This window comes from Numenius arquata, chromosome 8 (assembly GCF_964106895.1).
Source record: "Numenius arquata chromosome 8, bNumArq3.hap1.1, whole genome shotgun sequence".
Classification (NCBI taxonomy): Eukaryota; Metazoa; Chordata; class Aves; order Charadriiformes; family Scolopacidae; genus Numenius; species Numenius arquata.
Genome location: NC_133583.1, coordinates 12,705,704 through 12,731,736, shown reverse-complemented (window position 1 = coordinate 12,731,736; position 26,033 = coordinate 12,705,704). Strand labels below are relative to the sequence as shown.

The 26,033-nt window shown below is 43.1% G+C and overlaps 1 protein-coding gene across 3 annotated transcripts in view; it reads left to right on the top strand.

Annotated features, from left to right (window-relative positions):
• Positions 1 to 2,736: 2,736 nt before the first annotated feature.
• CHCHD6 (coiled-coil-helix-coiled-coil-helix domain containing 6) overlaps positions 2,737 to 26,033 on the top strand; it is a 116,379-nt gene continuing 93,082 nt past the window's right edge. Inside the window, exons 1-4 of one of the 3 annotated variants that reach the window (XM_074152057.1) lie at positions 2,737 to 2,903; positions 4,033 to 4,165; positions 5,391 to 5,460; positions 7,342 to 7,486. In XM_074152057.1, coding sequence (XP_074008158.1) covers positions 2,814 to 2,903; positions 4,033 to 4,165; positions 5,391 to 5,460; positions 7,342 to 7,486 — 438 coding nt within the window. In that variant the 5' untranslated portion in view covers positions 2,737 to 2,813. The remainder of the gene's footprint in view (positions 2,904 to 4,032; positions 4,166 to 5,390; positions 5,461 to 7,341; positions 7,487 to 26,033) is intronic. The other 2 variants (XM_074152056.1, XM_074152054.1) reach the window with 2 other exon arrangements.

Sequence of the window (26,033 nt, the reverse complement as noted above, 5' to 3'; positions counted from 1 at the left end):
AAATGGTCATACTTACTTTCTCAAATGATCCATATTATGGAGAAGAAAAACAACCTTTGGGTGTCTGTTGTTTGTTTGGTTTTTTTTAAAGCCTTGAACAAATATGGCAGATAATGATGGAATAACATGATGGCTTTTTGTCAGAGATGAATCTTTCCTTCTCGGAAGGCTATTACTAGGACAGCAGGTGACTGTGCAGTGAATGGTCTCCAGGTCTAAATAATTGTCAGTGAAGCCTCTGACTCTTCTCTTGGTAACTAGATATTGCTGTTCCTGGGCATGTCTCGTATCAGGGGTGTTTGCTACAAGGATGTCTTTCTCTCTTGCTTGGAAAAAGGCTTATGTGGGAGTTGGAATTGACTCTTTGGTTATTTCTCATTCTGGGCTTTGAAATGAACACTGTGTATCAGGGCTAACTTTCGGGCTGCAGGGAGGACATGGTGGCTGCTGAGTAACAGCGCCACCCATCAGGGTCCCTTTGGCGGGGGTTCGGGCTGGGGAGTGGGGTCACCTTGGGATTGGGTCATTGTGCAGTAAAACCTTACAGAGCTCCTTCCAGGTTCCATGCAGAAAACTGCCCTAGGAGATGCTACTGTTGGAGTTAACTGTGACGGCATCCTCCACTTCTGTCTAGGTAGAGAGGCATCTAAGGTGCTGTACAGCTCCTCCATCATTATCATGGCTGCTTCCGCATCAGTATCCCACAGGTTGTGGGCCCTCTTGGATGTCCTTGGGCTCTTGGAGATCACAGGAAGGCACGACTGTAGGTGTGAGGTGCAATTTTGTTTGTCTTTGCCCACTCTCCCTCATGGATCTTTGCAGGTGATGCCTGGCACCTGGCTGGAGCTACACCTGAAAAAGGCCTAGGGAAGGATGAGAAGATAAATCAGAGTTACGGAACAACTTCTGGAGGAGCAATTAAATGGTTGAGAACTCACCAGCCTGGAAGAGGAATGATGCAGGTCTGTGAAACCCTGAGAGAACAGAGGAGGTGAATAAGGAATGTTCATGGGCTTTTTCAGGACAAAAACTGGGTGCCATCAAATGAAGTGAGCAGGTGGCAGATTAGAAACAAACAAGAGGCTGGTGAGAGTGTTTTGGGAGGGATCATGGTTTGATGTTAGCCAGACCTTTGCTCTTTCACAGTATTTCCATACTGCAGAGCAAACAGCTGACAGCACCACGATGCAGTGCCCTTGTCTTGAGAACTCAAGCAATGGGACAAGTCCCCAGATAACAAAAATATTCCCTGTTTCCAGGAGCACGCTATTGAAGAGGCCTGGATATCTCCAGAGGGCAGAGAGTCCTAGACAGTCCCTTAAAGCTGGCCAGAGTCCCACTGCTGAGTCAAAGCTGTGGTTGCCTCATTAGCTGCAGTGAAGAATAAGCATTAAACAATTAAAACCACTCCAGTGCGCTACTAAGAGGTAGACAAGTAGCATGTTGATACCATGGCTTCCTTAACTTTGTAGTTACAAATGCACAAAATTGTCTAGGTCATCACGTGGCCTGTGTTCCTGGGAACGCAGAAAGTTTATTTGGAAAAGAGCCTTCAAAGCTGCTTTTTTTTAATTGGTCCAGCTGCCTGTGTGATGTGTTGTCTTTTTTCTTGTTCCTCTGGTTTAGGCTGTGAATCAGCCATGCCTCGTGATGGGGACCGTATCTGCGATAGCCTCACCCAGGTGGGACCTGTGTGTGACCATCACAGCAAGTAACGGCAGTCATAGAATCATAGAATTGTCTAGGTTGGAAGGGACCTTTAAGATCATCTAGTTCAACCATCAACCTGACTCTGATAAAAAAACCCCATCACTAAACCATGTCACTAAGCACTAAGTCAACCCGTCTTTTGAAAACCTCCAGGGATGGTGCTTCAACCACTTCCCTGGGCAGCCCATTCCAGTGCTTAATAACCCTTTCCGTGTAAAAATGTTTCCTAATATCCAACCTGAACCTCCCCTGGCACAACTTGAGGTCATTTCCTCATGTCCCTATCGCCTGTGACTTGGGAGAAGAGACCGACCCCCGCCTCTCTACAGCCTCCTTTCAGGTAGTTGTAGGACCGTTTGTAGGTCTGGCTGGAACAGGGTGACTGGCAGGAGCTGAGAGGTGAGCTCTGCCCACGGAGCAGCTGCTGTAACAGAGAAAGGTGAGCTGGCGTGTTGGGCTGGTGAGCTCCCTCCAGGACTCTGGAGAAAGTGTGTGAGGGCGGACAAGGGCTTCCTGGTGGGATGAGGGGATGCCCTTGGGAGCTGCGTCCTCTCAGTGCTGCTGAGGGAAAATCACCTGGATTCTGGAAAATCACCTGGAGTTTTGGAGCTAAGCTTTGTGGTTTTCTGGCTTATTTCCTGCGTGGTTTCATGTGGGCTGGTTTTCCTCCTTCCGTGATTGTGACCCAGCGAAGAAACCCCAGGGGTGGGGTGTACGGCAGAGGAAGTTTTCGGGGTGGTTTGATCCTGCGTTCAAACCCAAAGTTGTGGAGGACGGGGAGGAGGAAGCCCAGCGAAGCCAAGGGCTACAGACCGAGCCCGGGGACGCTTCGGTGCCGCCGTGGGTCTGTGGCAGGGGGCCCGTACCCTGGCTCCGGGGCCGTGCCAGGCCGCCCGCCCAGCGGCCGCCGGCGGACTACAGCACCCAGCCTGCACCGCGGCTGGCCGCCAGCACCGCGCCGCGCTATTGGCCGTCCTGCAGACGGCCGCCAATGGGGCGCGGGTATGTTGGCAGGCGGGGGAAGGGGAGAGGCGCTCACTTCTCCGCGGCAGCCCGGTGTGAGGGGGGGCGCGGCGGGAAGAGGCGTCCCCAGCGCCGCCAGCATGGGGGGCAGCGAGAGCAGCCACGGCGGCAGGAAGGTCTCCTTCGGGCTGGATGAGCGGGAGCAAGTGCGGGTGCTGCAGGGCATCAGGGTGAGGCGGGCCGGGTGATGGAGGCGGGGAGGCTGTGGGGGCCGAGGGCAGGGAGCTGGGCTGAGGGAGGCCCTGCTGGAGTGGTGGGGTAGGGCAAGGGAGGTCAGGGGATGCGGTGCAGGGCTGGCAGGGGGTGAGTTGGGAAAACCAGGAAGGAAGAAGGAAATAAAAACCGTAAGGCTGAAGGAGCTGAGGGTTGGAGAGGCGATAGGATGGCTGGAGGGTGGTGGGAAGGAGGGCTAAGTGCCTGAGCAGGGCTCTTCTGGAGTGTGACACACCAGCCCTTCATCTGCCCTCCCAGACTCTGATCTCAACCCTCTTTGCCTCATCACAGTTTAAGACCCCATCTTGCCCCTGCTTGTGCTTTGCAAGCAGTTTGATGCTAAAGGCCCTACCAGGCTCTGAGGGCATCCGAGAGGAGACACCTCTGCACTTGTTACTGATACCAAGAGCCTTGGCAAAGCACCACTGTCTGAACATGCAGGGAGATAGGAGGCTGTGGGGATTAGTGAGGATTAGGGGTGTTTCTAGGAGGCGCAGTGGGAAGCTGCTTTCTGAACTTCGATCGGACATCTACGTGTGTGTGTTGTGAAAACAAGCCCTGGAGAGTGCTGGTGTTATCGTTAAAGAACATTTTTTTTCCACATCAAGATTTGTCTCCCTATCTTTCATTGGTAATTTAAGGTGGTTTTTTATTACTACCATGACTTTCATTGCTGTTGCTTCTTCATACTTTTATCTGGTTTTTCCCCTAAGATTTGTCTGAAATGGGATTGCAGAGTGTGTTTTGCTGTGGTTACTTATTTTTCATCCCATTTTGACTAATCATTTAACTTAATATTTGTGGAAGATTAATTGTCATTGTGCAGTGAAGCCTTTAGGGTCAGTAGATAAGAGGTTTTATTACTTACTGATAGGGTATGTTTGGTTGTTTGTTTTTTTTTTTAAATATAAAGTCAATGTACAGATGTTGACTACCTGGATTCAAAGGACTGTGGCATTGAAATGAGATAACTGGTAACACTTTTGCAGTAGCTTGGAAACTAACAAATGGGGAGCTCTTATAGTGAAACATACACGCGTTAAGAGTTGACTTAGTTAATTTCTTTCCCGTGTATGTATGTTTCAGCTCACTGAAGAGGTAGTGAACCGAATGAAAGAATCTTCTCAAAGTAAAAGGGACAACCAGAGATCGCCCCGTTCATCCAGCGGCACAGCTCCATCTTCACCAGCTGCGGAAGGGAAACCCAAATCTCCTACAGGTACTGTCAATCCCTCTCAGGTCTGCTGGCTGTTTTGACACGCTTCTCGGTAGCCCTGCCACTGGATGTTATGTGGTATGGCTATGTTTTTGAAGACTATCTTCCTGTGAGAGGAGCTCTTTGATTAGCCTGTAACACTTTAATGTTTGTAGATATTAGCATCATTGAATGCCTTGAATGTTACAGTCCTGTGACATCCTCTTCATGTTCCTGAAAGGTAGGTGTGTCACCTGGCAGTTGGAGCAGTTGGAAAGCTCTGGTTCTAGCTCAGTTGCTGTGTGGTCTTAAGACCACAAGACAACTTGTTTTTCTGGGTCCTTTCTTTCTCCATCTTTGGAATACCAAATACCCTTCTCAGATACTTTAATGAACTGTATCACTTTGTGAATGTTTCTAGGCTTTCAGATGAATTTGCAGTAAGCAAAGCAGAAATTTTTTATTTTATCTTTCATTGCTGGCAAGCTGCCTTGTTGTCTCCTTTCTGTGCACAGGGAGTGGATGGGTGGGGGAAATACTGCCTTTTGTTCTTTGGAAATAAGCTCATAGGGAAGGATAGACTGACTAAGCACAGCTTGCCAAGCAGATGATGATAACTTGGTTTCTGAACTTGTCTTTCTTTACAGGTCAGAAAACTATTTGACTTCTCTTGGTTCTGAAGTACACTTTGTTGATATATGTTATCAGTGTGGATTTGTTTAAGGCATTCAGACTGACGTGAAGTTAGGGAACCAGGCCTTTGCTTTTAGAGATTTGTTTGCTGTTAGCCTACATCTTTCCTGAAAGTGGATTCAGCCTTATGGATGGCCTGAACTCTACCAAATAATTTCATCTCCATTTGTGGGATCCCTTGTCATCACAAGGAAAGCAGGAGGTCAAGGGGAAGACTTAATGAACTAGAGGAAGGAAATGGAAAGTAGGTCTAAACCCATGCTTATGCTTCAGTATAAACCAGAATTTGAGGAGTTAACATCCTTGCCTAGAAGGTTCTGTAGCATGCCTTGTTCAATGTGCCTTGTTGAAGACAATGCTGTCAGTGTCTCTTTGTTTCATGAATTCAAACTCCATCCATCAAACTTAAATTTTTTCAGACTTTTCAAGATATGTTGTTTTTTTTCTTCTTGATGGGATAACACTCAGATATGAAATTCTCCTCAAATAATTTATGATGTGATGAAGGACTATGTTTTGTACTATAGTTGTCATAGGTTTCTATTCTTCTTTCTAGGAATCCAGCCACCAATGGCAGGTGACTCTGGTGAGAAGTCTTCTGCTGCAGAGCAGGAGCTGTACAGAAGGTGAGGTGAAGTTCTTGAAAAAGACAATAGTTTAACTCCTTTTTGAATATATATACACACATACATATTTAACTTCAATTCAAGCACAGTGCCTGTATATTTTAATGCCTGAGAATGCCCTTTGAAGCCTTTTTCAGTTCAGGGCCACGGAACACATTTTTTTAAGGAAGCCTGTCCCTTAGCCAAAAGGAGCAGTCAGGGGAGCTGTGGGCAATTGGAGTGGAGAAACAGAGAGGACCAATGTAATGACTGGGTAACTACAGAAAACTTGTGTGTGGTGTGCACTGCAAGACCAATAGAGCATAAACTTGAGTACAGTTGCCTTTTCTGGGACAAATGAAGGAGTCTAAGTGTTTGATACTTCCCTTAGGGATTTTGGAATCTCAAACGTGGTGATGGGTTTAATTCAGTTTATGCCTGAAATAATCAGATCCATCTTACATATCTGTTTCCATTCCTTCTCCTTTTCCTAGACTGGATGTAATGCCTGTCAGCCAGTGCTAGAATGCTATGAATTTTTCATATCAGGGTATTTTATCGTATTAAGATAGAAGTAACTGTGAAGATGGGGGTAAGGGTAAGGAAAAAAAAATTGCAGAAGAAAGCGTTTCTCTCTGACAGAACCACAGCATCTCCTCCTAGTTCTAGGCATTGCAGGGCAGTGAGAACTTCAGTTCTGTGTAGCTTGGTAGCTTTCTGTTATAAAACTGCTGGCCTGATCTGTCTGTGTGTTCTTAATGCTGTAAAGATTGGTCTTTTCCTGTTAACAGTGAAAAGCAGTCTCTATTTGTGGTGGGTTTTTTAGTATTACAACTGACTGGCCAAACCTGTTGAAAGAAAACCCTGTTGCATCAATCACACTGTCCTTAGCAAAGTCAGAGATACAACCAAGGAAGTATGTGAAAAACTGGTTCACTTTCTTGGGGACTGGGGAATTGAAATTCCTAGCAGTTTTCAGTGCTGAGCTATGCACTGCATCCCAAATACCTGATCTGGGGAAGGAGAGGTAGGGTCAGAAATGCAGTGGAAAGGACACAAATTGCAGTGAGGAAGTTCTGACTGGGTATGAGAACTAGAGGGGGAAATGCCAGTCAGTCAGAGAGCAGTGAAGCATTGGAGCAGGTTGCACCGAAAGGATATAGAATCTCCACCCTTGGAGATCATCAATGGTTGACTGGAGGAGGCCCCAAGTAACCTCATCTAACCTTGAAGTTAGTTCTGCTTTGAGCAGAAGGCTGGAATAGATAACCTTCAAAGGTCCCATCTAACCTAATTTATTTTGTGATTCACTTCATGTTAAGCTCTCTCTGCTTGCATGTGGCATTTCAAAGGCTTGAATTGGACAAAATTTCTTTCACAGCAATCTGAGATTCAGGTGTCCAGGCTATGGACTTGACGAGGCTGCTTCTTTCTGTGCTGTTGCTGCATGCATTTTATGTGGTTTTTCTTTTTTTTCTTTCCCTTCTAGAGTAGAAGGGCAGCATTGTCAGAGAGGCTGACTCCTTTTATTGTTGTACATCCCTTGATCTTTTCCAAAGCAGTACCTATGTATCTAACTAAATACTTTCTATTCTCACTGTTTACAGGTGATAATTATTAAGTACTTAACAGAGCTAAATATAGCTGAAGTATAAAGTTTATACGATGCAAAGTCTACTGTTGTTGGCAGAGCTGTAGCTCACTGAAGCTGCAGGTCGTGTTTAAAGTTTGTTGAACTTTTGAATTCCTGCTGATAATGGAGGGGCTGCGAGCAGACTTTGTGTCAAATAGGTTATGGATTTGTGTTTTGGCTCTGGGCAGGAATAGTCCATGCTAAGCCATGACCCTGTTCGAGAAGTCTGCTGATCACCTTCTCTCTGTGTGCCTTTGGTGCTCATACAGGTATGAGCAAGAACAGGCACTGGTCCAAGAGGAGTTGCTCCGTCTGGCCAAAAGAGAAAGGGAAGCAGCCAGTGAGGCCTTGAATACTGCCCTTCAGTGGGAAAGGAACAACACTAATGAAGAGAGGCAGAGAACGGCCCAGCTGGTGAGTAGCAAAAAACTCCGGTATGTTTCCATACAGGACAGGGTAAAATCTCTCTGCTTGAGGGGATTCATTAAATGTCACTTGTGTGGTGAGCTTAGAAACTTTGATTTAGGCTGAAGCGCTCATCAGCACCCAGTTCATCACTTATGTTGGGCTTACACTGGAGCTGGTAAGCTACACCTGCAGCACGTCATTCAGTGACGCTGAGGCCAAGCTTGCAGGAAAAGGCATAAGCAGTGACTGTGCTGGGGACAGTTTTCCCTGTGGCACGTCAGTGTGATGTGTGTATATGGGGTCATTGTCTGAGCTAGAGAAAGCTCTTTTAAACTATCAATTGTATGAAATGAATGTTTCAATATACGCAGGGTCAGATTCTGCTGACCTCATCTATCCTGAAACTTAGCTCCATTTTTCTAGAATATAATTGTGCAAATACTCAAGTGAATAAAAAGTAATAATGAGTTCTGTTGTTTGAGTCTTTTATGATGCTGGTAGCAGAAGAACTGTTATAAAATTGTCAAGTATTGTAACATCTTGAAGAAGGCTTAAGATTAATTTTTAGGTACCAGGAAGCATAAACCCTTTTTGTACACACCACCAACTCCCAAACCGACCTGTTTTTGCCCAGTAGGCAGACTTACTTTTGGAGACTTCTTGCTGCTGCCTTTACTGTTAGTCAGACACCTTGGTGTTGCTGGGATAACCCGTTGGGTTATTGTCCTACCAGTGCTGAGAAGAGCAGTGATGGAGGCAGAAATACAGTGAGATGAGACTGAGTAGAGCAAAAGGTTTTTATCCCTACAGTAGATTGGGGTTGTCGTTGGTGCTTAATATTCACATGGTACTATTTTATATTATTTTCTTTTAAATGCTAGCATTGCTAGGGCAATGGTATACTGCCTTTAAACAATGCAGAGTCTTACTGGAACTGCCACTTTTTCCTGACCTGCAGTGGTATGAAGTGTCAGGGTGTGACAGCGAGGTGGGACTATGCTTGCCACAGTGAGCTCGAATTGCTTGTTCATTTAGACTGTGATGTTGAAACTGTTTATTGAGAGAACTAGACTAAGAGCAATTTTCCATGCCTGGTACACTTCAAAAGGATGGTTTAGGGAGAGGACAAACTTGAGTAATGATGGTCTTCATTGTGTTTCTTTCATCCTACCGAACTGTTGCATGCACTTGATTTAACTAAGAACTTTTCTATGAGCATGTTTTTTCTGTATGTTGAATGCTGATAGGCATGGCTTACCCAGGCATGTGACTTGGCTGTGAAGCATTTTGAGGTTATAAAATTTATATAAGGACAGCCATAGTGGTTCAGACAGAAGGTCCTTCTAGCTATAGTCCATCTCTGATAGTGATCCATAGCAGCTGCTTACGGAGAACATGAGAACAGGGCAGGTGTATAACAACATTTCCCACCTGCGTACCCTCAATTCTGCCATTCTGGGGCTTAGAGGCTTCTTTAACAAGAGTTATTTTCACCTTGGTATTTAACAGTCTCCTTAAGGCAATTGTCTTCCATGAATTTGTCCATTTGTGGTTTTGGACCCGTTTGTGCTTTTTGACTCCATGATAACATTTGCATGTGTTTGGGTTGGTAGGTCTCTGAGATAGCAGCTGTTCACAAGCCATATCCAGGACAGCAGTATTGTAGGAAATTCTTCTTGGTGGATTGTACCCTAGTCATGGGAAGCTGAGCTTTAGGATAGTGATGTCTGAGGCCGGTGGCTTCCATTCCTCTGCATAGGACGTGTACCTAGGACATCTGGGTCAGCAGGTGCAGTATTAACTCTCTTTCCACTAGAAATAGAATATTCTCTTTATGAATGCAATTAATGGGCTTCTGTAAAGGGGCATGAGGAAAGAAGCTAGTGGATTTATTGTCCAATCTAATGGTGTGACCCAGCTCAGAAGTACAGCCCGGCCCTCCTGCAGTGAGGTGCAGAGTAATCCTGGAGAAATGTGACCAGCAGAGTCAGGCAATATTTGTGAAGTGTAAAGAGGACATCTCTAAAATGAGTTGAGACCTCACCTCTAACATGCAAAAGCTATTCTATTATTCGAATTAACTTTTAATCGTGCAGTGTTGCATACCCAGATATTGCATACTTCATGATCTGCAAAAATCTGATCAGGCTCTCTTTGTGTAACCCATAAAAGATAGTGACCATGGAGTGTTAGCCCGGAGTATGGTGCAAGAATGAGAAACTGTTAAATTTCATTGGTCTTTAACTATCTTGATCAGTCATAGATTTAAGATCCTTATAAATGGAATAGTCTAGCCTGTCCTTGCAGAGATGAGGTCAAAACTGTTGTCTGTCGGCTTCTAGATGTCTTCGTAAGCAGGAACTGTTTGTGCCAGCCTTCTAAATTATTTGGATCCCTATCAGACTTGCTTTATCTTGGCTACAGTTTCCTTTTAGTCATGGTTACCTTATTGTGTTGTCTTAATCCTACTCAAATCATATCTGTCCTTTGTCTTCCAGTATTGTTTTCTTCCTTTAATTTAGAAGAGGGCTTGAATGTTTCTTGCTCACTTTTCTGCTTTTTAGGCCTAGCGTATGAGGCGAATAATGGGTGTGAGTTGTTCTTTCGTCTCTTCTGTGTCAGTCTTCTCTTTCAGGTAGAAGTCAGTAGTGGAACTCCAGGTGCCCAGTGGTAGTCCAGGTGCAGATGACACTGAAAATTATCTGCTTAAATTTATAAGGGTACAACTTCCAGGCTTTTTGTTGTTGTGACCTACTAGGGAAGCCAGAGAAAAATGGGGCAACTCCCATAAAAGAATTAGCGGATGAATAATTTGCTTCTAGCAGCACTTAATTTAGTAAAAATTGAAAATCATGCCACATGTAATTACAAAGTTTTGTTTGTTTTATTTATTTTTTAATATTTACATTAAGATCTTGAGCTGCCATGTGCCTTTAACATATCAATAGTTTGGTGACTAGTAGCCTTCTCTTGTACAGTAGTGCTGCAATATTCTCCTTTAACCTTACCACTTGTAGACCATAAATCCAAATATGATAGCTGTATTTTGAAATGATTTCATTTTGATTGTGCTGAGCGTTGCTTCTCATTTAATCTGTTCTTTATGGTTTTCATTAACTGACTTTTATTATTGGCAGTATTGCTATGAAGCACTTCTTCAGTCTTATTATATAGTGCATATTCCTGAAGAGAGCGTGGACTACAGCTAACCGTTGATAAAGAACTTGCTGTCAGCTTCTGGGGCCAGTTACTTCATCATTTGTGGGGTAGGGTGCAGATTAACTTATTGTTGGGTTTTTGTGGTTTGTTTGGTGCTTTTTTTTTTAAATTTTGTTTTTTTCTTGACATGTTACACTGGTTACAACAGGGATTTAGAGTTAAGTACCAGGGTTCTGTTCTATGTTTTTGTTTTGGATCTTTCTTTTTTTTTTTATGACTTTGAATGAGCTACTTAGCTTCTAGATACCTTAGGTTTTGAGTAAAACTCCTTAAAGTTTTAGTTTAAGAAGCAAAATAGCTCAGTAAGGAGAAACACTGCAGCATTCGATTCCCTCTTTGAATATGGCTTTTGATTAACCATGTGGGACTGGCTCAAATGGAAGTAGTCTGCTAAGCTGCTGCAGAAGAACTCTCACCAATTTGTATTAGAGAAAAAATGTTTTGTTTGTTTGTACAGCACTGCAGGATCATGGTGCTGACTGGACTCTCTGAATAATTTAATGCTGTGAGTACTTAAAAGACAACAAGGATTATATGTACAGTACTTCACAGCAGAGCCTAGGGTGTTTAACTAATGCTTGTAGCATGCCTTAAGTCTCATGTGAAATATCCAAGAATTAATACAGTTATCTTTAAATCCTTTTTCATTTCTAGCATGAGGAACTTCCAAAATTGTCGTAGTCAAGCTATTTAATTGCTTCACTGTGTTGTGAATAGTCTCACCTTTCCCCTGTACCAGGAGTCTTTCCTTTTTCATTTCCAATTAATCAAAACCTCTTCTCTGAACTTCTCAGTTCTTTTGGCTTTCTTTTTTCCTCTTTCTTACCAACAAAAGAAACTTTGCAAGAAAAGCTGCTCTTTTTTTCTCCTTTCTGCTTTTGTAATCTCCTAAGGCTGTGCAGCATATGCATCGTGAGCCTCTTGGAGCCAGTGACTCCCTGCCTGATGTTTTTTGCTGAAACCTTTGAGACAAATCAATGTGGAATGGGAATGGAGAAAAGCAGAAGCTGGGGGGGGTGGCGGAAATAAACGCGATTAAGCGAAGACATCTCATTACTACTCTAGAAAGGGAGGATTATAACTTATAAAATAGGAGGATCTCATTTAGGGGCCATGTGCGCCTATGTTATCAGGACAGAGGGAGAGCAAATAGAATAAATGAAATTAATACTTTGAAAAGAAGCATTACCCGGATTTGAGAATTGAACTAATATGATTTGTGCAAAGCCCTGAAGTTCTTATCTCCCCATTTAATACCCCTCGGATAATGGCTTTGTCAGAGTTATTGACCAAAAGTCGTCATCTTCTATCCCACTTTGAAAGAATGAATTCAGAAATGGGGTGATGGTAGGACAAACTTTGCACCATGATTAGCTTTTTCAGACAAGACTGATGGGCATTGGTTGCTGCGTGAAAACAGACCGGACACAGAATTCCTAAATTGCTGGGAAGGCGTTTCTCCAGCTGTCAATGATGAATGGCTCACTATTCCCAGGGTTCCTGGTCATGCCGGGCTCACTGGCTTGCTGGATGGCAGCCTTTGCTGTCTGGTGGCTCCAGCATTGCACTGTTGTGATTAGTGTGGCCTGGAATATAAGCATGGAAGGAAATGCTCACTACGGGTTTAGGGTTTGTCTCTGGTTGCTCCAGTAGCTGATTATAATTGGTCATAGGCTGTTGGATTCTTTCAGATGATTTCTTGCCCAGAAATAATTTCTTTGCTCTTCACAGTCTCTCTTCTCTTGTTGATTGAGAAGGGCTGAAAGAAGAATGCTAAGTTGGGGAATGCTTTTGATCAGGGCAGTGGGTTTTGATGTGGGTGTCATCTTGTGAATGTGGGATTCTGAACTCTTGGACTTTGCCTGTGGCATGTTTTGGACACTTGCACCCTTGATTTAGTGTATATTGGTCTGCTGACATTTTAACTGGTATGTTTTCTTCCCCGTTTCAAAGAATGTGGAGGTAAAATTGCTTAAAATTGCTGAAAGCAGCACAAACAGCCCAATTCATAGATTGATGCAATGGAGGAGGATTTTGGTGGTAGTAACAGGAGTTATCAGGTGGAGTAGTGTTTTCTTTTGGGCATTGTATGAGTAGAGGAATGATCCAGTTGGCCTGTTCATGGAAAGTTCTTTAGGTTTCTGGTCATTGATGAAGCTTCAAGCCAATCTTGCTTACATTTTTTGCTGTGAATTGTCCACTGTTGATCAGTGGTATCAGCTGTAGATGCAGCTGAGCTGGTACTGAGGATGGTTTTAGAAATGGTGCTGAACACGATTTAGTTTTGTTAAGGCTTTCATTTACTTTGTGTTAAGCTGGGGATCAGCTTTATCCTGGCTGATTAACCATAGGTAAGCATCTCTAGATTAGACAAGGGTTTTGTGGTGCATAATCTCATATCGTTGTGACAAGCTGGAGTGACCAGCTGAGATCCAGTAAAGCGGATGCAGTAAACTCTTGAAACTGTGACAGCGTGGGGCCATCAGTGAAGCGAGACTGCTGGTTTTGAGGTCAGAGGCCTCTGTGGTCAAAACTTGTCGTTTTTTACTCCCTATTTGTTTGGATTGATGTAATGAAACGTATTTTCTCTGTGAGCTTTGCATTATGGTTTGGATACTGCTCGCATCAGGGCTAGTTTTGTTGGTCCTGTTTGCTCTACAGCTAAAATGTAGCATATTGAGCAAAACCACTTCTCTTTCTAAAGTTGCAAGCCTATATGTGGGAAATTACTATATGTAGAAAATTCCAAGTCTATATGTAAAAAAATTCTATGAAATAGATTGGTTCTGGGAGGAGACATTGCTAATGCAAATCTTGGGGTTTAGTGGTTCTTTAATTTCTGTAAATGTTCTTGATTGAAGTTTTCTGTGGGTTTAACAGAAAACTGATTTAAATTGAAAATTGTGGAGGCTTGTTTCAAATAATAGTGCAAAATGAGGAAAAAGCCCCTTCGGGTTTTTTTTTTCTCCAAGTTGATTTTCATTGATGTTACAGTTATTGGCAACAAGTATCTATGTGTATTTACTAAGGAATGACACTTTTTTTTTTTTCAGATTAATTTTTAGGTTTTCTTTAGGAAATGACTAGTGCACTTAGTAGAACCTTAATTCTAGTGTGGGTACTGCCAGCTTTGGGGGCAGTACCTCCCAATGGGTGTTGCTCCCTGCAGCTTGGCCGTTTGCAGAGGATTCACCTCCTCTATATCAAACTCTCCTATACCCACCCTTAGTGCGTGCAAAACCAGCAAGGGAGCTCTGACCAGGTCAGCAGGAGTGGCACTATCCTTGGCTAGAATATGCAATGCAGTTGTTTTCGATTGCTTTCACTAATTGAGTAAAACTGCCATTTAAATGTGTTGATACAAATGGAAAGATGTGTTTTTTGGTTTAAGCCTTAATGACTTATTACAAAATGTTGCAAGCTATTGATAGGGGGATTTAAATAACTGGGCTGAATAGCTTCAGACTTTGTTCCTTCTATCTCTCTCATTCTTGCTGTCTGAGCTAAGAGGTACTTTTCTATACTTTCCTTTGAAAAACAAGCATTCATGTGTGGAGTCTGTAAAGTTAGTGGTCTGTTATTCTATAGTCTTTGGCCAGACCATCCCTCTGTTTCCCCCGCAGCTGGGGTCCTCTTTGGCTGTTACCTTCTTCTGTAGAAGTGATGCATTTCTGCAGTGAAGGAATTACTTCTTTTTATGAAACCATTAAATGTTTAAGGGATCCCTATAGGAAGTAATCTTGCAGTATTGAATGGTGGACTTTGGAAAGGTTTGCATTAAACTTAAGCTTGGCATAGTGAAGTGCTACATGTCTTCTACCTCCAGCAAGCTATTAACTTCCAGTCTCTGGAGCATTAGTGAGGTCTAAATTTAACTAAAGCAGTTTTGGAGAATGTGTACTACAATGAACCCAGAAAGTAAAACCAAAGCCAAACCAAAAGAAAACTTCCTCTTTCTCCGTCTTCTCTTGAGGGAAGGCAAAGCTGTTATCTGGCTATGGGTAAGATGCTGCCTATGTACTCCTTATTTTCCCTGCTACTGCTGCTCTGATTTGTCAGACATTTATTGCATTTTTTTTTTTTAACAACTTCCAGTTTCTGCAGCTAGTCTTTTATCTCCTGACTGAAGGTTAATTTGTGTTTGGAGAGTTTTTGCAGATTTCAGCAGCTGATGGTCGTTTGAGCTTCTCATTTTTGTAGTCTCTTGGGTTAAGGAACCTTATCACAAGGTTGGCCTCTTTTTAAATCTATAGCTGCAACAAATTGAAGTTGTCTGTGGTGCTCCCTACTTCTCCTGTCTTGCCTTCAATTCTCCTGTGCCCATATTCACACTTTTCTTTTTTTGTCTACCAAGTTCATATACTCCACAGAAACTTTTTCCAGATTCATTTGTTCTGACTTAGGGCTACTGTAAAGCCACTCAATCATTTAAAAAGCAAAAGATAAGATTAGCCTTCCTTTTTCCCTATCTATAAAATATTCATAAAGAAATAAAAGAATAATATGTTGATATTTTTCCATGAATGGTCCAGCAAAGCTAGTACTGCATTTGTTTTTGTTCTGTGAGACTACTGTGGAGTACTAGAATTTTGTTCTAATTTTGCAGCTAATTTGGGGGGGCATAAGCAGCAGAGATTTGGTAATGCATCAGGGTGTTTCAGTAGACTTCCCTTTCCTACAAGCCGGTATTGGTCAAATGTGGTATGGTTTGTGATATGAGATTGTCGTTGTTATGAAGGCTGAGAGTGTTATAAGAGTGTAGTTCCCACTAGCTTGGTTAAACTTTATTTTTTGGATTATGATTTTTCTTGTCCCAAATACTTAAAACACAGACATTACATATGTCTGCCTTAGTGTTTGGTGATAGCTTTCCAGTGTTCACAGAATCACCTAGGTTGGAAGGGACCTTTTAGGATCATCTAGTCCAACCGATGAAAAAAAAAAAAAAAAAAAAAAAACACCACACCACAAAAACCCAAAAAACACACAACACCCACAAACAAACCACACACACCACCACACTACCCAACACTAATCCATATTCCCAAGCACCATGTCAACTCCTCTCTTGAATACCTCCAGGGATGGTGCCTCAACCACCTCCCTGGGCAGCCCATTCCAATGCCTGACAACCCTTTCAGTAAAGAAATATTTCCTAATATCTAACCTGAACTTCCCCTGGCGCAACTTGAGGCCATTGCCTCTTGTCCTATCATCTGTAACTTGGGAGAAGAGACCGACCCCCGCCTCTCTACAGCCTCCTTTCAGGTACTTGTAGAGAGCAATAAGGTCTCCCCTCAGTCTCCTCTTCCCCAGACTGAACAGCCCCAGCTCCCTCAGCCTCTCTTCGTAAGACTTGTGCTCCAGACCCCTCACCAGCTTCGTTGCCCTTCTCTGGACCTGCTCCAGCACCTCAATGTCTTTCCTGTGGTAGGGGGCCCAAAGCTGGACGCAGTACTCGAGGTGGGGTCTCACCAGTGCCGAGTACAGGGGGACGATCACCTCTCGGGTCCTACTCACTACACTGTTCTTGATACAGGCCAGGATGCTGTTGGCCTTTTTGGCCACCTGGGCACACTGCTGGCTCATGTTCAGCCTGCTGTCGACCAACACCCCCAGGTCCTTTTCTGCCAGGCAGCTCTCCAGCCATTCTTCCCCAAGCCTGTAGCGCTGCCTGGGGTTGTTGTGACCCAAGTGCAGGACCCGGCACTTGGCCTTATTGAACCTCATTCCGTTGGTCTCAGCCCATCCAGCCAGCCTGTCTAGATCCCTCTGCAAAGCCTCTCTACCCTCCAGCAGATCAACACTGCCACCCGACTTGGTGTCGTCTGCAAACTTACTGAGGGTGCTTTCGATCCCCTCGTCCAGATCATTGATAAAGATGTTGAAGAGAACCGGCCCCAGTACCGAGCCCTGTGGGACACCACTCGTGACCGGTCGCCAACTGGACTTCATTCCATTCACCACCACTCTCTGGGCCTGGCCCTCCAGTTCATCATATTCTGTCTAAAAAACGACAGTGTTTGAATCTTGAATGAGTGATTCTTGGTCACTGAAAACTTTCTTGATGTTTCTGACTGGAAAGTGTTACTTTAAATCTATAATCTTGCTCTCTTATTAAGTGCTAATATGATAGCTAGGAAATAAGCTTGCACTGAATGTAACACTTTGATTGCTTTTGCACTATCGGATGATGGGGATGTGAGGTATGTGACTTGCCACTGGATGTCATTTCTGTCCAATTCCCTAAATGCCATGAAAACTGGCTTTGGTGCTTCTGCCACCTTTTCTTGGAACCTTAATGTGTATGTCTTGATGTGGTCCTTGTTGGCAGCAGAGGGATGGTAGAGAAGGTACCTGAGACGGGCGGAGTATTTCGCACTGGGCAGTGGTGTGAGAGAGAAATGATGCAGGATTCTTCCTGGGTCTTGGTAGGAAAGGCTGACAAGTAGCTTCATAAAATAGCTGTTTTAATAAGATAGAATAGAAAGAGGAGTACAGGTAGCAAGTAAATCTTACATCCTTTCAGATGCCGGGAGCTCTGCTTTCATGCAGCATTGGACAGACCCCGGATGGATTGTCCTGTGGCATACAGTGCAGATGGAGAGGTTCCTCCTTGCTCGTCATTTGAGCAATTACATTCTTACAGGAAAACAACTCCGTTCTTAAAGGATGTTCACATGAGAGCATCTTGCTGCTCTTGTAGATAAAGGCAAGGTCCCACAGGGGCTGCTACCGAGGGGCCGCTGCCTGCAGGCTCCTCTGTTGGGATGCTGAGGAATCTGTGCAGCACCAGAGAGGCCTGAGGGCTGTGCTGTGTCTGTATGTGCAGCACAGGCCTGTGCCAGCTCAGCTTCACTGCTCTGTGGGGTCACCACCTCCTCGATGCACAGTGGTCTCCCGGTCAGGATCACTGCATTCCACTCCTTCATCCGCACAGAGTTTGTTTTTCTCAAAGATAGGTGAGTTACAGATTGTATTAGGAAGCTGTTAAGCTAATCGGAAGTTTCCTGATGGGCTGGAATGTTACCCGTGTGATAACACTGGTCAGTGCACAGCACAGACCGACATGGGGTATTCCAGCAGTTTCCCATGCAGCAGCAGGTAACATAGGGCTTCTTGAGCCCCAAGTACCAGGCCCGACAGAGCAGATATCTCCTGTTCAAGGTCACATTTCATCAAATACAATGTTTTCCACAAGTCTCCCAGTACAAACAGCTTTGTTGGATCATACTGGAAAGAGGCTGAGTCTACATGGTATGATGGGAAAAATCAAAATAAGCTCTGATGTTATTTCTCACCTTAAAGAAAAGTTAAAGCAAGCTGATAGAGTAAATTTCTCTGAGGCTTTTTCTAGTTTGCTTATACCCTCTACTACAGTTGGGCGTCCTCTAACCTACTTCTATTTGCTGATGAAGTTTATTTTCATTCTTGTTTGCTTTCCTCCCTCCCTCTTTCTCCCTCTCTTTTTAGTTTCCCAAAACTGCAGGATGTTTTGCTCCTGCTGCCTTTCCTCGTTGGTGGCGTTATCAGACACGTGTGCAGCGGGTGAGATTGCAAACGCCACTGTTCTCTGGATTCTAAGCATCAGACAATGTTTTACACGGCATCCCATTCTCTAGCTGGCTGGTTGGACATGATGTTGGTACCTTATCTTCACGCTGACACACACTGGACATTAATAGAAATACATTGCTGAGGCACATGTGTGGAATTTCAAGCAGCCTTTCTAGCTGTGCTTTAGATAGTCTATTGTGTGCTTAACCTCTTGGAAGAGGTTTTGATGAGAAACGCATAATGTTAACTCTTGGGCAACTGGGTGGATTCACTTAGAGTTTCTTATTACAGTCAGCATAATATCTTCCTAATTGCATGCTGCTTATGTATTTTGGAGTTTCAGCAGTTTTAAATGTATCTTTCCATGAGCAATATTCCTCCTTCCTAATGCAAATTTTTAGGGAAGAAATAGCTATGTATATTGTATGTGGGGAGGAGGTAGGAAATACCTACGTGCTGCAGAGAGAAGTGGGCTGCCAGCGCCCTTGTTTAGCTTTGTATAAAGTCTGTCCCTGTATTATTTTTGGCTTTATGATTGCCTTACATCAACTAAAAAAATGACCTGGATGCCACTGCTGCTATTTGCCAGGAATTCCTTCTGCTTTTGGAGCACATCAGAATTTTTATTGTTTCCTTTGTACTATATATGTATACTTTCTCTGCTTGTTTGTTATGAACATCTGCAATTATCTATATTATTTATGAGTACTGAGTAAAACATGATGGAAAGTAGCTTCTTAAAAGGGACTGTACTAAGGGAGAGGAAATGAGCTGATGATTTTCTCTTTGATTTTTAGACAATGAAAATAGAACACCTGCAAGCTTATGAGGGAGGGAAGGAATTAGAGACTTAACTGGCTTTCTTTTTCCTGTCTACGTGTTACATTGGGGGTTTAGAGCCTTTTTAGCCTTGAAGACTTTGTGATAATGGGCAAACTTGAAGGATGATGCAGTAGGAGTTGAGAGTAAAAATTGATCAAACAGACAGATAGAGCAGGGCTATGTATAATTACTGTCCGAAAGAAGAAAGCTCCATAGTTTAATACCTACTTGAATAGTACATTAGACTAAGGATACATTTGTTAAATAACCAGTGCTCTTCCAATTAGGACTGAGAGCTTGCCACATACATTCACTGGGTCTTCAGCCTAATGCTTTTGCCATGGAAAAAGTGGTTCACTGTCTAGCAAATGACTTCAAGCCCCTTTCTTTTTCTAAACATACGCTCCTATCTCTTCTCTCTCCTTTTCCCTCCTCTCCAGCCTCTGAGCAGAATGGATTCGTTCCTCAGTATTCATCTTGCTATAGCTGTAATTGGCACTGTCGAGCTGAAACTGTGACTCCCCTCTGGAGCTTCCAAACTTCCAATACACAAATGGTTCTTTACAAAAGCTGTTCTTTTCCCAGCTGAGGACCTGAGCAATCAGTCATTTTTGTATTTTCATATGATATGCTCTCCTAGTTTAACAGCTAAATGGGGAGAAAGGGGGATTGGGAATAAGGGCGTGTTTAAAAAAAAAAAACAAAAACCAGAAAAACCAAAAAACAACAAAACCCCCCCAAAAAAACCACCATAAAACAATACAGCACCCTGAAAAACCAAAACCAAAACTCAAAAAAACCACCAGCAACAAAAACTTGTCAGCTGTATATAAACTTTCATGTTTCTTAAATTCTCTTCCCTAATTTTTCAGAGTGAAAGAACTTTGTTTCAAGTACAAAACTTGAAAAAGCATGAGAGCTTTGAACTGCAAAGCCAACTAAAATATTAAAGATAATGAATGTCAGGCCAGCCTACAGTTTTCTCTCGTTTAAAAAGTGGCCCCCCAGCCAGCCAGCTCGTGTGCCTTTTCCTCTTCAAGGCTCAGCATTTTGCAGTGTAATTTTTCTAAGCTTTGTGCTACTGAAGGTTATCATAGAGTTCTATTAAAACCCTGCTTGCCTGTGATTTCTTGTTACACAGCGACCTGCAAAAAGAGATGCTTCTCTGTGGTCAAGTAAGAATTTGACACTGTTCCTTTGCTGGTAAGAGAAGTGGGATGCATCAACACCTTTTCCTGTCTGGTGGCTGTTCAGAAGCTGGCTCTTGGGTCACTCTGCCCTTGTTCGAGTTCGTGGTGAAGGTCTAAATGCAATCTGGAAGCTGTTGCCAGCCACCTGCATTTTGTCTTCTTTAGAACATTTTAGAAGTAGTTCATCAAATCTTATGCATCTGGGGTAAGAGTTTTCATTGTAATTACTGTAGATAGAGTATCGTTTTGTGCCCAAATTAAGTGGGGACCATTAGCTGTGCTCCTGCTCCAATAATGTCATTCTGCCACAGCAGGCTTATTTTCTAAGGAAAATAACGAATGTGTTAAGGCACCTGGAGGGAGAGAAGCACTAATGGTCTTACCTGCCATTCTCCTCTGTGTAGATGGGATTAGCGTGGTTGATAAAGACTTCGCTGCCCCAGGCCTTGCACACGCAGGCTGCTCCCTTAGGAAAGAAAGTCATTCAAGGGTACAATGAGTGTTCTTCAGATGGGATTGAAGCGGCTAGACAGAAGAGATTTCCTCCAGCGTAGTCTCACTAACATGAATTTTAACTCCTCTTAATTTCAGTGTTTTGCTGTCAAGTATCTTGGTGGGCAGGTAATGGTAGATGACAGATTTTCCTGACGACGTGCATGCAAATGAAACAAAATTTTGCCTTGTTGTTTGCACACGTGTTTAGAAGTTACATCTGCTTTCTGCACAAGAAATGTCTCATACGAGGCATTCTTAAACTGCAGTAAAAATTCACCTCTTTATAAGAACGAATAATTAACTTCCATATAATTAGACTAATTTGCTACTGTTGCTCATTGGCCAGCAGATGTTGCTGTTGAGCTTGCTTAGGCTTCACTGTTCAGCAAGTCATTTGCCTATTTTAAGAGCTATGGTGCAGACTGATTTGGAACTAAGTTTCCTGCTTGATAATTCGTGTCATCTACTGGTAAGTCAATATACTGTCCAGAGACTTAAGGTGCATTTCGTGCACAGGTATGTGTAAATAAATAAATGATACTAGAATGTCTTTTTTTTTGACCACTTTCACCATTATTTTTTTTCTGCTTTATTGCTGACTCTGAATTCTTATGAAACTTTCTGCTTTCATTAGCAAAGCAGTTCTTATTTGCTGATTTTTAAAATTATTTTTGAGGGAGGGAGTTTACCTTTTCAAGTAAGTCTTTAAAATGTGATGGTGCAAATAGGGTCTAATAAACAATCCATAGACAGCATATCCTCATTAGTACCCCTTTGAATTTAGGATCTGGGAAAATCTATTACCTGCTCCATGTGCAGCATCTGGGAGATGAATTATGTATTTTATTTGGGGTCAAGACCACTGCTCAGCCTGGTGGCTGCTCTGTGTATTGATCTCTGTACTCTGCTCCTCGGTTCTTTGGGATGTGATTCTAGCTGTAGTACTCTTATTTTGGAACTAAAGATTTTTAATGTGCATCTCAGTTGCATTCCAGTGATGATGCCTTCACTAAGTTCATACTTTTTCCCTGCTGTGTCGAGAACATTTTCAAAGCAGCAGTGAATATTTCCTGAAGGTGGCAGTGAAGAGACACCCACGAAGACTCCTTTTCAGGGGCGGACTGGGAACTGCTGAGCCCTCAAATTGCTTGCATACCACTGAAATGTCTCAGAGGTTTTTGCTTATTTGTTTTCATTCTGACTCTAGCTTCTCCAGGAGTTATCGTAATTTTTTTTCAGGATGAGTCTACCCTAAGTTTTTGAAGTTCATTGATTTCTATAGAAATATGTAATTTGGAGTGACAAGGCCACTATGTACTGACATAATTTACAAACTGGAGGTGTATGTTGAATCTGCTTCTATCTTTCATTTTCTCATTGTGCTTCCTGGGGCTCATTTGCATTCTTAAATGCATGGGTCTAGCAGCTTATGAAGCTGCTGTGTGTTCAGGCTGCAGAGGGGAAGACGTGGTTGCCCTGAAGACGTTGCAGGTTTCCACACAAATGATGTGATATGTTCTCAGCCACCTCAGACTTCTCTTTGGTCTTCAGTTGTTTTCTAGTAGTACTTCTTGGAGGGGTAGGTAACTGCTGCTGAGAGCAAGTTTGATTTTGGAAGTGGTGGGAGGAGAGTGGCAGATGCTCTCCTAATGACATCTCATGCTCACTGTAAAAACTGATGTTGCTGCCTCCATTTCTCAGATCCTCTTTAAGATTCACTGTTTTGACCTACATCCTAGTCTTCTAATTTGATACTACCTAGAAAACTTGGTCTGTAAAAATTGTCTATAATATCTGTGTCCCTTTGACTATCTGCAGTCAGACTTTGTAGACTAAGAAGGCCTGTACTGAAAAACCACTGGAGTTTCTTTCAGCAGAAGTTTGAGATGTATATGCAGTGCTTTTTGTAAAGGCAGTATCTCAGGTCAGTCTCCACTGATATTGTAAGTTTCCGATTGATTGGAGTGATTTGGGGTTTAAAACGGAAAGATCATCTAGCTGGCCTTGGACGAATTACATTATTGCTTTGAGGGCAGAATCTTCTTCTCAGGGAGAAGTTGGTGGTTGGCTGGAATCCCTGAAGATTTTTAGGGAGGAGATTTGTATCTTTTCATCTGTTTTCAAGAAGGAGAAACAAGAGTTATAAAAACCACTTAAAGGTTCAGTTAAGATTTATTCTGGCTGCATAACTGCCTCCCATAATAACTTTAATATGCATCATCCTGAAACTCCTAATTGGCCCTGGTGTTGGCAGGGCTTTCAGACCCAGCAGAATCTCCAGCGTTCAGCAGCTTTTAGGAAGGAATGTAGCCAGGGAAGCACAAAAGATGAAATGGCTGCCTTATAAATTCTGACTGACCTTGAGAGTCCTTGTTTTAACAAGCAGGAGGATGATGTTGAGAGCCATCTAGACGACAGCAGTGGTGGGAGTGGGTGTAGGTGCGCAATTGTTGAGGCAAGAGGAGAGGATGGGGGAAGACCTCATGGGCTTGGTGGGAGGAGGTGGTTTCGTTGTGGGCCATGTACCTACTTGTCCTGTTGTTGGAGTCTTGTATCTGCTGACACTGATTAAACATGGGTTTTTTTTCCTGATGGATGGTTGTGGGGGTGGGCTACGGGAGGTCTGTGGGTTGAAGTAATTCTTTTCGTCAGAGGTGGTATCTTTATTTAGGAAATGATCGCAGTCAGTTGTTCCTCTCTGTATAGTGACTGGTCCCTATGTGGGCACTGCTCAGACAGATCAGAGCCTGAATGACCAGGGAGGCTGGAATTGTCTTCAGCTTCTCCCTCGTTCCCCCTGTGCCTGGGTGGGAGGTGGATTCCTGCCAGGCTCTTGCCGTGTCGTATCGGTTTTGTGAATGATGGAGGGCTGTCACACTCACTCTCCTGGGCTGTCAGTTGGGCACCTTTTGCAGACCCTAAATTCCCTTTAAAACAAAACATTTGGCTTAGTTTATTTCATTCCATTAAGTAATTTCACTGCTAATGCATAATTATCTACAGCAGTGACAGTCGTCTATGCTTTAATTATCGCAAAGCTGCACAATTCCCCCTCCCCCCTGCCTGGAAGTTGTCACTTGTGCAGGGTGGTTTTGCAGAGATAAGTGTGTAATACACGGCAGTGCTTGGGGTCTCACACAGTACTCAGGCAGTTGCTGATTGCTAAATGTAGGCAATAGAAGAGGCAAGGATTTTGGTCTCCATCTTCTATTAGTGGCTCTTATCCATGTGGAGTGAGAGACGCTTGGAAGGAAAAAGCTTATCAAAACTTCATAATATGGGCTTGAAGATAAAGATGTGAGCAAGTGCTGATTGGAGGCATTAAGCTTACAGGTGTTAGGAAAATTTGGAAGCACGAATATTTGTTTTTCTTCTGAAGATATTTAAGAAATGAAGCATCCATGATCCTGGGCAGCAGCCCAGGATCCTGATTGTGTTTCAGAAAGATTCTTTGTATTTTTTTCTCTTTATTCTGTCCCTCCCCTTTCTCTTTCATTATTCCCTGTTCCCCCTCCAGGTTTGTTCCCAACTCCGTTTTCAGCAAACACTCTGAGTGCAGAAGAGCCCAGTAAAAGTCTTTGATCCAGCCAGTCATTACGAGGAAATGCAACCGAGTTGCAGGGAGATGGTAGATACTTCTGTGATATACCTTCTATTTCTTAACACCACACTCTGTCATCTGCTAAGGAGTGATTTTGTTAGTGGAGGATGAGGTCAGACCATTCTGAACAGAGGGCGAGTGGGCAACATGACACTTGTGTCTTTTGAAGGCAAAGGTCTGTTTGGCATCAAAATGGTCTTTAAGAGATTACTAAAACCTTGCAAAATCTGTATGAGGAAAAAGCTGGAGGGGGCTTACAATTGCGCTTTTCTAGTTTCACAAAGCTGAGAGTAGTGGGTTGTAGACACCTCATTTAACTTGCAATGATGCACTGAAGTTTGTGGATGAAGAACACCTGGAGCATGTGTCAAAAATACAGCAAATCTTGAGAGGGACCTGGTAGAAATGAGGATAGTATGAGGAAGCGAAGCCTGTTTATTATCTTATAATATGATGGAAATGAGGCCATTTATTGGTGTTATCTGCCGGCAGAGACGTTCTGCCAACTACCTTTGTTTGGAACTCTGACCAAGACGTGCAATATGTAATTGTGTTCCAGCTTCCATCCTGACTTAATTCTTAGGATTGAAATTACTCTCTTTCACATACAAAAGCATTGAATTCTTTTCCTGTATTGTTATGATGAAGGCAATTTCTGGTTGCTGACTGGCAGGAATGAGGAGGGGAGGACTATACAGCTTGTGTTACAGCACGCACCCTCAGTCCCTACGTATCTGCTGTGTTTGGCTGGCGGCAGTGGCACCTGTTTGAGCAAGATTTCTTTGGCCTAGAAGTACGTTGTATGTTTTCTTTGGCCCAAGGACATCATCTTAAATGTGTGTCACTTGAAGACCTCACAGCTTGCTGAGCTCTAAAACTTTCCATCAATCTCATGTTTATTTTCTATGGTATTTGTCACCGTAGTGTTTTAAGTACTTTCCAGATAAGTAAACTGGCATAATAAGGTAGTCAGTTTGATGTCTGTCTTCGACTCAGGAAATGATGTTGTATTAAGAATTGTACTTTCTACGGGAAGTTATGTACTTATGCCACAATTTAGTCTCAGAACGTTCTTTCTGGGAACCTGAACACTGTTGACAAATTTCCAAATGTATCTTCTCTAAATACTATTGGTTGAAATACCTTTCGCATCTGGCAATGGATGCTCACATAGAAAGATTTTCATGTGGCGGAACTAACAACCAGAACAATTGCTTGGGTTTTCGCTTTTGTCTAAAGCGTGCTTAAAAACCTTCCAATAAGAGCATGGAAGTAAATACTGCCTTAGTGGCTTTTTTTGACTCATCTTATGAAAACCACTTGCCAGGTTTGAAGTTCCCATGAGCCTATGTTATTTGCTTCTCTGGAGCTGTACTCTCACCTTTTATAATATACTTTCCAGGTAGAAATGGGGTGAGATGTCACTGTTAAAAATACAAGTTCATGCAAAGATACAAAGGAAAATGGGGAGATGAGGAGAAATCCATAATGGAGGTGATGGAGCTCCTTGCCTCAGTTCCCTTGGCTGACATGTCTGAGATACAACATGGAGAGATCATTCCTTATCCACATGCCAAGGGAGATAGGTTGGGCATTGGGGGCGAGCTGCTGGGTGAAAGGGTGGGTGAATGATTCTGCTAGAGCACATGTGGGAGAAAAAAAACAATAA